The sequence below is a fragment of the Schistocerca americana genome, chromosome 2 (assembly GCF_021461395.2).
Source record: "Schistocerca americana isolate TAMUIC-IGC-003095 chromosome 2, iqSchAmer2.1, whole genome shotgun sequence".
NCBI classification, from domain to species: Eukaryota; Metazoa; Arthropoda; class Insecta; order Orthoptera; family Acrididae; genus Schistocerca; species Schistocerca americana.
Genome location: NC_060120.1, coordinates 1,047,265,280 through 1,047,279,165, shown reverse-complemented (window position 1 = coordinate 1,047,279,165; position 13,886 = coordinate 1,047,265,280). Strand labels below are relative to the sequence as shown.

At 42.5% G+C, this 13,886-nt stretch overlaps 1 protein-coding gene across 1 annotated transcript in view; it reads left to right on the top strand.

Annotated features, from left to right (window-relative positions):
• The window catches only part of LOC124594662 (paired mesoderm homeobox protein 1-like), a 192,308-nt gene that overhangs the window by 79,349 nt on the left and 99,073 nt on the right, over positions 1-13,886 (top strand). The window contains exon 4 of the mRNA XM_047133032.1: positions 7,339-7,384. Within this exon, the coding sequence (XP_046988988.1) occupies positions 7,339-7,384 (46 nt within the window). The remainder of the gene's footprint in view (positions 1-7,338; positions 7,385-13,886) is intronic.

Here is a 13,886-nt window from a genome sequence, read left to right as displayed (position 1 = left end):
AGTTCCTTCAGTGTTGTAAACAGTCTAGTATCAGATAACGACGGGTGCCGCAATGACTTTTGGAGGAGGGCGCTCAATCCTTCTCGGACTTCTAAGGTTTTGGTTTTCGTTTTCCGCTGAAGAAAAAAGGCGGGGCGGTTCCTTTAAAATGCATACGTCCAGCTTCCTTCATTATTTTTCTCCAACCTGATCCTGTGCTGTGTCTTCAATAATGTCGTTGCTGCGACATTAAATTATAATCATACGTCTATTCCTTTTGGTGTTATAAGAATGAGTGCCAAGGCTGAAATGTTACTTTTTTTCCTTGAACTGATCTTTCTATATTGGTTTTATTTTGCATTGAGCCGTTCTGGGTTCGTTAGCGGTCGTGCAATCCACCTGCCACTCTTACGAACTCAACAAAAAAAAGGAGAGTTCTCCCGGCGATTTCACGCTTAAAGAAAGAAAAACATCTCTGCTCGCTGAATAATCATTCATGTAGAATATAACAGCCAAATCTTTACACTGAAAAGTCCTTAAGCCGATATCACAATGAGTACCATGTAACATTATGTGATTGCCTTATCATTTTAAATCATTCACTAATCGAGCAGTCGCTCGGCAAGAGCTACAGTTAGCAAATAATGTTGCGAGAATGTAAAAAGTGAACCACCTGTGACCTAACTTGTTTATTGTCGAAGCGCCGTCAGAGATGCAGTGAGTTATTGACTTTGAAAACCGCGGCGCGAAAAACGGACAGAAGAAGAACACTTTTACACATTCTTTTGATGTACCAGATATTCTCGATGAACCGTTACTAATTTACTCATTTTTTCTCTTGTCTCTTTTAACTTTTGCCGGACGCGCATGTCTTGCAGCCGCATTATTATCGTTAAAAATAGTATTATTTTAGTGTTAAGTAAAAGTGCAATACTAAAAGTGCAATACTGCATAGCAGTAGATTTATTGTGCGACGTGTATGTGAAAACGTCAAAGGAATTATTTTCGTTACGAGAAGAGAAGAGCCAGTCAAAGCGGCATCCATGTTAAATCCTTCATTGCAGTGAAAGTTCATCTATTAATTGCCATAAATTCAGAGTTAAATGGAACTAGTGTATGGATTATTTATTTAATATAGAATCTATGTCTCACTCCTTCATGAAGTTATTTCATTTTCTTTATGTTTCTGCCAAATATAGAGTTCACAGTCACGAATTCTTTCGTCGAAATCGGACGGAAACTGCATGCGGCGAAATATTTTCTCCGCGCCATTTTCTACTGGTAAATGCATGATAAACTACGGTCCCTTAGGAAATTCATGTTGAGCTATCCAAAAATAATTACATTTTGAATAGGCATTTACTCTCCTCTGCAATGCAACTTCCGACTGATCAGACGATCGAACAAGAAACAGCCGCACACGGTCGGCGTTCGCAAATATATTTCCACCGCTGATTATAGCTATACGTTACAGCACAAAAGTAAACACATTGTTATAATTAGCGACTACGAACGGGGACATTTGTAACTGTATGTTTATGTACACACATTACGTAACCATATCGTTATAACATGTACTGCAAAAGATCGCCAGCGCAATGGAATACACATTAAAATAAACAAATATGACCGAACATATGACTGTTCAGAATCATGAAGTTGAATGAACCACTTTTAATTAATATAGTTCATTTCGTTGTTTGAGCATATACAAAAAAACCTGAAGTGAGTGATACTCATAAAAATAGAATTTGCTGTAAGAATAACATAACAAGAAAAGTTAACTTGAAACTAAAAATCGTGGAATCTTAACTATCAACGAAATGCTCAAAATAGTTATAAACTTTCTTGTGTAACACCGTTAAACTAATCATTAACAAAGAATATTAATTTACCCAACCAGACAGTTAACTGTGATTACTTGAATAACACACAAATGAGAGTGGATGATACCCCAATTATTTGTGAGCAGTTGGCGTTAATAGCAAGGAAGACCGCTAGCGGAAGCGCAGGTGGCGTTCCAATACGTCTGAGGAGCTCGCATATGCAATTAAAGGACTGTTCAATACTCTGAATCCCGAATTTATACAAATGCAACACAAGTTGGGATTTAAAGGACACACAAGTTGCGAGTTATTCAGAGGTAAAAGGACAGAACTGTTCCCAAACTGTGACGCTTAAAACAGTAAAACCATCCAAGGCTGCAGACCAGCGTCTCGGTGACTGAAAATTGCACGTCGCGGACCGACGCCACTCTTCACCCTCCCTACAGCCACATTCATCCTCTCCGTAACACCAAGTCCTCGAGGGTAGAGTCTATAACCGTTACCAGCCCGACGACCCGAAATTTCTCTTTCCACCTCAAATTGTGGGGGAGAAACTGTTACAATTTTTGAATAGTACCCACTGTGTATATCTTAGTTGTTTTAAGGTTGGCACACCGACTTCTATCCCGCTGCTCATTGGGTGATCCAAAAATAGTTGCAGGCGACTGCTGGAGCTCCCAGAATACGAAAAGTTCTCACCTGGCTGAGTCGCGCACTTCAGCGCCCTGCAGGGAGTGTGGATTCGTCACGCTTGCGAACAGTTCCGGGACTCGACGGTTACCTCCTGACCTCAAAGGGCGCACACACTGTTCTGCCGACAAAGAACAACTGGAACAGGCGTCCTACGAATTCTGCGACACTTGAGAAACTTAGGAAAAGAGCCCTTTGTTCCGAAGCAACCAGCGGTCCCAGGTTCAACGCCTGAGCTGTCCCACACAGGAGAAAGATATTGTAACTTAACTTCAACACTCACCACATCTGTCTGTGCTCCCACCACGGTTAAAAAAACTCAGATACACTATTGGCCATTAAAATTGCTACACCCAGAAGAAATGTAGATGATAAACAGGTATTCATTGGACAAATATATTCTACTAGAACTGACATTTGATTACATTTTCACGCAATTTGGGTACATAGATCCTGAGAAATCAGTACCCAGAACAACCACCTTTGGCCGTAATAATGGCGTTGATACGCCTGGGTATTGAGTCAAACAGAGCTTCGATGGTGTGTGCACGTACAGCTTCCCATGCAGCTTCAACACGATACCACAGTTCATCAAGAGTAGTGACTGGCGTATTGTGACGAGCCAGTTGTTCGGCCACCATTGACCAAACGTTTTCAATTGGTGAGAGATCTGGAGAATGTGCTGGCCAGGGCAGCAGTCGAACATTTTCTGTATCCAGAAAGACCCGTACAGGACCTGCAACATGCGGTCGTGCATTGTCCTGCTGAAATGTAGGCTTTCGCAGGGATCGAATGAAGGATAGAGCCACGGGTCGTAACACATCTGAAATGTAACGTCCACTGTTCAAAGTGCCGTCAATACTAACAAGACGTGACCGAGACGTGTAATCAATGGCACCCCATACCATCACGCCGGGTGATACGCCAGTATGGCGATGAGGAATACACGCTTCCAATGTGCGTTCACCGCGATGTCGCCAAACACGGATGTGAGCATTATGATGCTGTAAGCAGAACCTGGATTCATCCGTAAAAATGACGTTTTGCCATTCGTGCAGCCAGGTTCGTCGTCGAGTACACCATCGCAGGTGCTCCTGTCTGTAATGCAGCGTCAAGGGTAACCGCAGCCACGGTCTCCGAGCTGATAGTCCATGCTGCTGCAAACGTCGTCGAACTGTTCGCGCAGATGGTTGTTGTCTTGCAAACGTCCCCATCTGTTGACTCAGGAATCGAGACGTGGCTGCACGATCCGTTACAACCATGCGGATAAGATGCCTGTCTTCTCGACTGCTAGTGATACGAGGCCGTTGGGATCCAGCACGGCGTTCCATATTACCCTCCTGAACTCACCGATTCCATATTCTGCTGACAGTCATTGGATCTCGACCAACGGGAGCAGCAGTATCGCGATACGATAAACCGCAATCGCGATAGGCTACAATCCGACCTTTATCAAAGTGGGAAACGTGATGGTACGCATTTCTCCTCCTTACACGAGGCATCACAAGAACGTTTCACCAGGCAACGCCGGTCAACTGCCGTTTGTGTACGAGGAATCGGTTGGAAACTTTCCTCATGTCAGCACGTTGTAGGTGTCGCTACCGGCGCGAACGTTGTGTGAATCCTCTGAAAAGGTAATCATTATGTATCTCAGGATCTTCTTCCTGTCGGTTAAATTTCGCGCCTGTAGCACGTCATCTTCGTGGTGTAGCAATTTTAATGGCCAGTAGTGTATATTCGGACAAGATGAAAATCGGGTAGCGGACCATATAAGGCACTGAGATAAGCTAGTGTCGTACTTAATTTTATAATAGTATATCAGTGCACTATATGTTGAATGGATACTTTTACAACTTTGCTATGTTTTGAAACTTGTGCGCCTCAAATGATACACTATCTGGTCAGAAGTATCAGGACACCTATTGGTGGACATTAATATGGACTGGGTCCACTCTGAGCCTTTATGACTGCTTAAGATCTGCGGGGGACGTTGTCAACGAGGTTTCTGAATGTCTGTGGAGAAATGGCAACCCATCCTTACTGAAGAGCCGAAACTAGAGATCATAATGATGTTGGTCGATCGGGTCTTGAGCGAAACCGACGCTCTAACTCATCTCAAAAGGTTGAGATCTATACCCAGGCCAGTTCATTTCAGGAAGTTATTCTCCACAAATCGTTGAGCCACAGATGCTGCTTTATTACAAGGTGCATTGTCATGCTGATACAAACAATCGTCGCCCTCAAATTGTTCTTCTACTGTACGGAGTACACAATGCTATAGAATGTGTTCGTATCCTTCCACGTTTAGCGTTTACTCAAGCACCGTAAGGTGACCACATCCTTACCAGAAAAAATACCCCTTTATGGTAACATCGCCTCCTTCGTTCCTACGTTATACAGGCACTCGACAAACCCAGACCCTTTTATTGGATTGATACAGGGTACAGCATGATTCATTAGTCCAGTCATCTGTCCAGTCCAGTCCAGTCCAGTTGGTTCCATTCATCTACTGTGCTGTGGCGTCGCTGTTTGCACCACCTCAAGCATTGCTTAGCAATGACTGCAATAATGTGTAGCTCTCAAGGAGCTGCTTGATCATTGTAACCATTCGTTTTAACTCCCAACGGACAGTCACTGTACTAGTTGAGCTAGTGGTAGCACTACGGAATTGATCAGTGATTCCTTCCGGTGATATCATGCGATTTTTTACCACCATCCTCCGCAATACTCGACGTTCCCGGTCCGTCAGGACGTGAGGTCTGCTTGGTCTAGGTTTAGATGTGGTTGTTCCTTCGCGTTTGCACTTCATGGGCGTAGCATAATCAGTCCACTTGGGTAGCATTATACAAACATCAAAAAAAGGTCTGCATCGCCTCGGTTGCGAGAGCTGCGGAACCTGTAAAGAAAATTGGAATAGAGATCAACATAAACATCAGTTCCGGCCTTTTTATTGGTCATGAAAACGACACATTGCACGTTGTACCACCACACAGCGAGACCTTCAGAGGTGGTGGTCCAGTTGCTGTACACAGCGATAGCTCCAGTACCCAGCAGCACGTCCTCGTGCGTTGATGCATGCCTGTATTCGTCGTGGCATACTACCCACAAGTTCATCAAGGCACTGTTCGTCCATATTGTCCAACTCCTCAACGGCGATTCGGCGTAGATCCCTCCGAGTGGTTGGTGCGTCACGTCGTCCATAAACAGCCCTTTTCAATGTATTCCAGGCATGTTCGATAGGGTTCATGTCTGGAGAATATGCTGGTCATTCTAGTCGAGAGATGTCGTTATCCTGAAGGAAGTCATTCACAAATGAGCACGATGGGGGGACAAACCGTCGCCCAAGAAGACGAATGCCTCGCCAGTATGCTGCCGATATTGTTGAACTATCGGTCCGAGGATGGCATCCACGTACCGTACAGCCGTTACGGCGCCTACCATGACCACCAGCGGCGTACGTCTCCCGACATAATGCCACCCCAAAACATCATGGAACCTCCATCTTGCTGCACTCGCTGGACAGTATGTCCAAGGCGTTCAGCCTGGCCGTGTTGCCTCCAAACACGTTTCCGACGATTGTGTGTTGAAGGCATATGCGACACTCATCGGTGAAGAGAACGTGATACCAATCCTGAGCGGTCTGTTCGGCATGTTGTTGGGCCCAACCGTACCTCACTGCATGCTGCCGTGGTTGCGAAGATGATCCTCGTAGTGGACGTCGGGAGTGGAGTTGAGTTGAGTATCATGCAGCCTATTGCGCACAGTTTGAGTGGTAAGATGACATCCCGTGGCTGCACGAAAAGCATTATTCAACACAGTGGCGTTGTTGTCAGGGTTCCTCCGAGCCATAATCCGTAGGTAGCCAACGTCCACTCCAGTAGTAGCCCTTGGGCGGGCTGAGCGACGCATGTCTTCGACAGTTTCTGTCTCTCTGTATCTCCTCCATGTCCGAAAAGAGCCAGCCGCGGTGGCTGAGCGGTTCTAGGCGCTTCAGTCCGGAACCGCGCTACTGCTACGGTCGCATGTTCGAATCCTGCCTCGGGAATGGATGTGCGTGATGTCCTTAGGTTAGTTAGGTTTAAGTAGTTGTAAGTTTTAGTGGACTAATGACCTCAGATGTTAAGTTCCATAGTGCTCAGAGCCATTTGAATTTTGTTCGAAAAGAATCGCTTTGGTACGCTCCGAGACGCCTGGACACTTCCCTTGTTGAGAGCCGTTCCTGGCGTAAAGTAACAACGCGGATGCGATCGAACCGCGGTATTGACCGTCTAGGCATGGTTGAACTACAGACAACACGGGCCGTGTACCTCCTTCATGGTGGAATGACTGGAACTGATCGGCTGTCGGACCCTCTCCGTCTAATAGGCACTGCTGGTGCTCGGTTGTTTACATCTTTGGGCGGGCTTAGTGACATCTCTGAACAGTCACAGGGACTGTGTCTGTGATACAATATCCATAATCAACTCCTGTCTTCAGGAGTTCTGGGATCCAGGGTGATACAAAACTTTTTTTGATTGGTGTAAGAGTTGAAATGTCCCTGACGGATCTGTTAGCCGGGTGACATTCAAAGACGTCATGTTATAAGTGACTGAGCTGTCCTGAGGGACCCACTTTTGTGTTACTGCTTCTCTACTCACAGCACAGTGCTCCCTGCCATCTTTTATACTGGTGGGTCCGCCTTTCGCCCTATCTAGTGGGTAATTCCGCATTAAATACTGGTGTGCGGATACTTTTGATCAGATAGTGTATGTATATGTACTACAGTACAAAAGATGCTTTAATTAACGAATTCCTCAATAAGGCCCAGACCTTCGTGTTGTACATATAACATTTATTGTTTCAGGGAGGAGCTTGCGATGAAGATAGGCCTGACAGAAGCACGTATACAGGTCAGTTTATTTTACTATTTTGTAAAACCTAAGGTTAATGTTATTCTCTGTACATCCTAATTACATCCCACAAATAATGCGTCGTTTGATGCGACGCTAGATTAAAAATCACGTTCAGGATCCGAATTGTATTTCCAGATAAGATCGAAATGATGTATTAAAGAAAAAAGATTAAATTTATAATATTCATCGACATCTCTTTTCTGGACGCGACATTGCTTTTGGCCGCTATACCGCCAGAATTTCACTGTTAATCCATGTGAAATTTAGACGTTTTGCCTACAAGAATCGTACTGTCTATTCTACTTCAACTTGGGACTACGTTTCTAATTGCCATGCAGCTTCGCCCACACAATTTGAAGCACCTGTTTTCCGTATCGCATAAAATTGTGTCTGCAGGATACCTTGAACCCTTACTCTCTTCTGACTACTCTGGCAGTATAACATTCGTAATGTAGTATTAAGGGGAGCCGGAGGTGCCTATGTTGCCCATGTTAAAATCACTAAGTTTGAGGAACATTTATGAATAAACTACCAAATAGAAAAATTTGAATTTTTTTTACATACAGAGTGGTTTAGTATTGCAGTTATGACAGAGGGATTTTGGAGTATCTTTTCTAGTTTCCTTCCAATTACTTTTTTTTATTAATGACCCAAATTTTTTTCACAAATAATTGCTTTATAATTAAACTGAAATGAAACTACTGAACATATTGCCAAACGGCTGTGTTACAATGTGAGTTTGACCACTAGGAGTGCTGTATAAAAATTTCATCTCTCTAGCTTGAGTGGATTTTGAGAAAATGTTCCTTGTATTCGAAAAATTCTAATTTACGGGAAATGGCTATCAAAGTTTCTCAATACATTCCTGCACTATAGGATGGATTATCAGGGTCTTCTTCTTCATCCTCCAAAAGCTTCCTCTTCTGTCTTCTTTTCTGGCCTGTTGTTCCATCATACTTCATATGCCTTTCTCTTCTTTCTGCTCCTCTTATCCTTTCTCTGTCAATATTTCTTAGTGCTCGTACAGTGTTCACCCCAGCTGTAATTCCTAATGCCTTCAGAACTTCACACTTCACACTGTTCCCTTGGTTGTAGGTTGCTATTGCATCATAAATGCCAAAGTGCAGTGTTTTATGCTTACAAACACCCTTTTAGGAATCACTTTCCAAATCAAATTGTTTACGCCCTCATTAGGATTCTGCGTCTTTCCGCGTAGACATTTGTGTAACAATTCTGGCTGTGCTAAGTCATGAAAAATTGCTTTTATTGCAAATATTTCTTAGTGCTCGTACAGTGTCACTAACATATTCACGAAATCTGTAACTTCCACCAGTCAGCTTCTTGCTGGAAGATGTCACAGGGCTATGGCAGGCCATGTGTTGCTTAGCAGAAGAACACACTGTTTCAGTAATTGCAGTATCGCAACTTGGTATTAGTGTTAATTTTCTTTTCCCTACGTTCTTCCTCTTCTTATATACACGGTTACTAAAACGTGGCATCGTAACCAGAACAACGCTTTACGCAAGAAGTATACTACCAACAACAGGCGCAACACTGAACTAATTCGAAATGGTAAACAGCAAAGAGACGATGTTCCGCGCTCTTAGCGCTTCATTTGTCACAGAAAACAATGTAGCCAACCCTTGCACACTCGCTGTATGCGTAACATAAGGCGCTGTATGCGTAACAGGCCAAGAAAATCCCAAGCAGTTCGCCAGGAAGTCACGAGAGGGTGTTAGATGCATTCAGCGGCCGCCCATCTCCTCTGCAGGCGTGGGGGAAAATGGTAATAACTCCACTTCTAGGGCGAATAGAACAATAATTCAAAGTTTACATTAAAGAGGAATGTTCCTATTAATTTTCGGTAGCAAAAAAAAAATCGTAATTTGTTGGATTTGACCACCTCCGGCTCCCCTTAATGGATCAAAGGAGTCAATGCAGTAGCGTTGCAAAAGTCACATGGTAAAATTAAATTTAATCATGGTGTATGGAATTTGTTGAGGTCAGTCATTGTATCATAAATTGGTGGACTGTAAAGCACTTGATGATGGCAGCAAGCCGACGGAACGCGTCGTGCTAGTAAATACTAGAGGAACAGTAAAAAGTGACTGTAGCAGAAAAACTTTGTTCCATGAAAGGTCAAGTTAGTCTACGTAATTACTTATATAGGTATATAGGTAGAGAACCTGGTATCGGAGAAGCCAGCTAAATTGTTCAGTGGAGCATTCTCTACGCCCTGTTACATTTTTGCACGCTCTTACGGAAACACGCAGTGTATAAGTTGGTCAGAAACAGTCTTAAAAGCTTGTAACTCAGTTGCAGGGTAGGTTGTGCTGAGAAATAAATTTTAAGAAAAACTTCAGTACGTTGCGCCTTTTCAAAGTTAATTAGCATTGAAGTTAGCGAATCTGGCCCTTGTGCTCAAATTCAAGCTGCCTGCCAGGTGCAGTATCAGTTGTTCTCATAGGGTAGGTGATAGCGTACGAAACTGCTCAGTTTTTGGCTCTGGTACGATCCTTACTACCGTGCCATGTTCAGTTTTTGTGTCCTTCTCTTGTTCTGTTTTAAGAAACCAATCGAAGAACACGTTTGACGACAACGCCTTTGGCGGACCGCTCGAATTTGCGCACGCAACGTCTTGTTTGGCTAACGTCAATGCCAACTAACTCGTAAAAGGCCCTAGGTATCGATTTTCTTTCTGAACATTTTCTTCTCAGCACAACCTACCCTTTAACACACTTATAAGCTTTTCAGACTGTCTCTCACGACCTTGTATATTGTCCTCGTTGGTCTATGGTAATCATAAAAAAGAAATAAAGCAGTCATAAACACCAATTTTCTTTTTCAGTGACTTTTTCCATCATGTATAAACTCCAGCGACTGATCGAGGAGAGGGTGCAGAACAAAAAAGGTCTAATGAACATATGTCCGGAAATGAATGGTTTCCATGCTATAGACAATTATTCAATCATACATTGTTACAGAGTCTCCGGTCTAATACCTGCTATACATTGCATCCACAGCTACGGAATGTGTTGAAAATTGTGTTAGACCACAGACTCAGACAATGTATCGTTGAATAAATGGTCTCTAGCATGGGAACCATTCATTTCAGGACGTAAGCTCATTAGACATTTCTTTGCTCTGTATCCTGTCATCGATCAGTCCCTAGAGTTTGTACTCGATGGAAAAAATCACTCTGTATATATCAGTGCAAATTACCACTGCTAACCAAAAAAAAAAGAGCCTTATATGAACTCAAGTGTGTGGAGACCCCACTGACGGAAGCGCTGTGTGGGACGTCAGCGAATGCACTCGAGTGTGTGTAAATACTGGTGTAGGCCTAAAAATGCGTTACCATCAGACACGTTTGTGGATAGAACGACTTCACTGAGAGAATTCAAATTGGAAGGAGTATACTGTTAACGATGTTGTAGATCAGAAATAACATGGACCAAATCATTACTCTGATAGGCATAAGAAATTAGTTGACGAGTCCTCAAATTTCCAAAGCGTACTGGTCTTACTAACCGCCGGACGTCCTTTATGAAAAAACGTAGTAGAATTTTGTCACAGCGAAGGTCAGTGGCAGAACGACCGGTGAAGATGCGACAGCTCACGATTTTCATGGTCGTGCTGCTGGATCCAAGTCACTGGCCACAAAAAATGAAAGCGTGACTCTTCTTAGAGCTGTGCAAACAACGCCGTTGTTTGTAGAGCAGCGGAAGAAGGGGTAATGGGCTGATGAGTCACACTGTATACGATGTGGGGGAGGGACGGCCATCTATGGGCCTGGCAGGTGCCTAGGAAACAGATCAGTCACTTGTGTGGGTAGTTGCGAAATTCTGATGATCCAAAATTAAGAATTTAACTTCCCGTCGCGGAAGGGGTCATTAGAAACGGGAAATTCGGTGAAGGTGGTATACTAGTCTGGGCTACTTTCTTGATTTTGGAATGGAGTCTTAGTTTCGCTGGATGGTAAAATAGGTTCGGGTGTTTATGAAGACATTTGAGGAAATAATACACTTGTAGTTCGCAATCGAAGATTTACTTTCGCAGGTGCTATTGGCCCTGGCTAAAAAACAAGGACCACTGTATCTCGGCACGTAGAAAATGAGTTGAATTTGGTGGTTGCCCAACTTAATCCTAAAACAAGTCCAGTCGATCGTCATCTGTGACACATGTGCTGACAACTTTGGAGGTCGTTGGGGTAAAATGGATACTCCTCTGGTCACACGCAGTTTCAGTTATATCAATGCGTCCAAAACTCTGGCAGTAGCTATGCATCACACTTTGAAGGAAAGAATCCGTTTTCGATGTGTCATAATCTGTGGAAGCCTTCCCCGAACAATGAACTCCGTAACACGAGGAAATTGTAAATGCTTTAGTTGCGCATCTGGTGGTTGGAACGATGAACAATGTGTGCTTAGAGTATCAACTGAAGACATAAAGTTCATACACGTGTCAGCGATCATATTTAGCACTTTACGAATAATTGTTCGTCTTGATCGCACTTAATTACGTAGTTCGCAGTATCAAAGGTTTCGGCTTCCTGCCATGGTAAGATCTGTTAAAACAAATTGGAAAAATCACTTACGTAGCAGCAATACTTTTAACTGACCGAAGGCCAAATCTCTAGAAAAAAAATCGAACGGTAGTTATAAATGACTGACGGCCAGATAGTGCCATTATGAGTATTCTGACACGAATAACGACGTCAGATTCTTTCTACATGCAAATACATGAACAAGCGGTGGCCTTAGGGCGTCCTATACTTGTACAAACACGAACTATACCCGGTAGGAGTCGCTAATGGTGAAGTAACGTAAGTGTCAAGCATCATATGTTCATTAGTTTAACATAGGAAATTCACAGTCGTTAACTGGAAACGTTACACATAGCTAAAGTGTTTGTGTTAGAATAAACCAGAGATGAAATATATTGCAGCAATATCCATACCTAAAATCAGAATAAAATCTATAAAATCTACTGACAGAAAAATTGACAACATACAAAACTAAATAAAACATAGCCGCGTGAATAAATTTTAATTAATTACTGTGAATATTGTATTTTAAACTATGGAATCCATGATCCAGGATACTTACCTTACCACATCGCTATCATCCTCTACCGACTACAGTTCGTGTTTTCCTAAGTATGGCACGCCCTTAGGCCATAACTAGCTCTAGTTGATGTATCTGCGTGCACAAAGTGTTTGACGTTGATGCTCGTAATTATGAGGTTTCGTACAATAGTTCTTACGATCTCTCCGATAGGCCTATATAGCATGTCACACTTGCTCGATGTAATATGAGCTATATACCCATTTTTGGGACCCTAGATTATCTTCCTCACAACATAATAGATCTTTTAATTTCCTCGAAGTGATCGATATAGGTTCGATACGAAACCATATCTTGGAAGTATCTTCGCGATTTTCCGGGTAAGGGAGTCGGTTCCCTCTGCGGTGTCGATTTGCGGTGTAGGGCACGCTCAATTGTAGTTCTGGTTATTCATTCTTTTCGAAAATCTCCCTGGAGCATTCGGTTTCTTCGGCGACGTTTTCGTCTGACTACGTACGTGCTCTGTGGACCAGTGATTTCATCATGGAACTCCTCTGTAATGGGTGATGATGGGTCTTGGGGAGAAGACGAAGTTCGGTGTTCGTGGACTTTCTCTAAATATTGTTTCAGGGATACATCCACTATTCTCTTCACAGTTTCAGTCTTTAGGAAGCAAATAATACAATCAGTGTTTGGCCGGTACGGAGACAGGGGCAGGTTGTCACAATTTATAATTTTTAATTTTCGAAGAGGCAGTGTTTATAGTTTTTGTTACTACTATTAGTGTGCCTTGTAGTGTGTATCTTTGGCTGTATTTTTACCACAAATTTGTGGCCACAACGGCAATAAGATTTTCAGGTAAAAGTGTTTTGTGAGAGTAAATTTTTGTGAGAACCTGCTCGGCTTCAGATTGGTTGTCATAGAAGTTGCAATTGATTTCAAGGATCATTTGGATCGGAAGAGGAAATTATTTATTTAAAAAAGTTGTATTAAGAATTCATAGTTCAGTAATAATATTGATATAGCACAAATACGTATTTAAGATCATTTTAGAAGCTAAAATATTAATTAAAGTAAATAATTAAGAAAATGTTATCTATCAGCCTAGTCACTTCCGAACGCACTCACACAATTTTGAATTGTATAAAAGTTCTTTAGCCTAGCGGTACATAATTACTGAAACACGTAATATATTCTATGCATTGGGATCCATTATTCTTTAGCCTTAGTGTTAGAAAATCATCCAAGATTAACTAAACAAAAACAGTTATCATTGTTAACTCAGTCACCAGTTGCAATTTCTTATTCTTTTTTTTTAAAATTCTTTTTTGTTTGCATTCTCGTAGTTTTCAGTTGTGTTTCTAAATAGACATATCATTAATTGTTTTACTTCCATTTTTTCTGGTCAATCTGTTAAAACTGCTATATCTCTT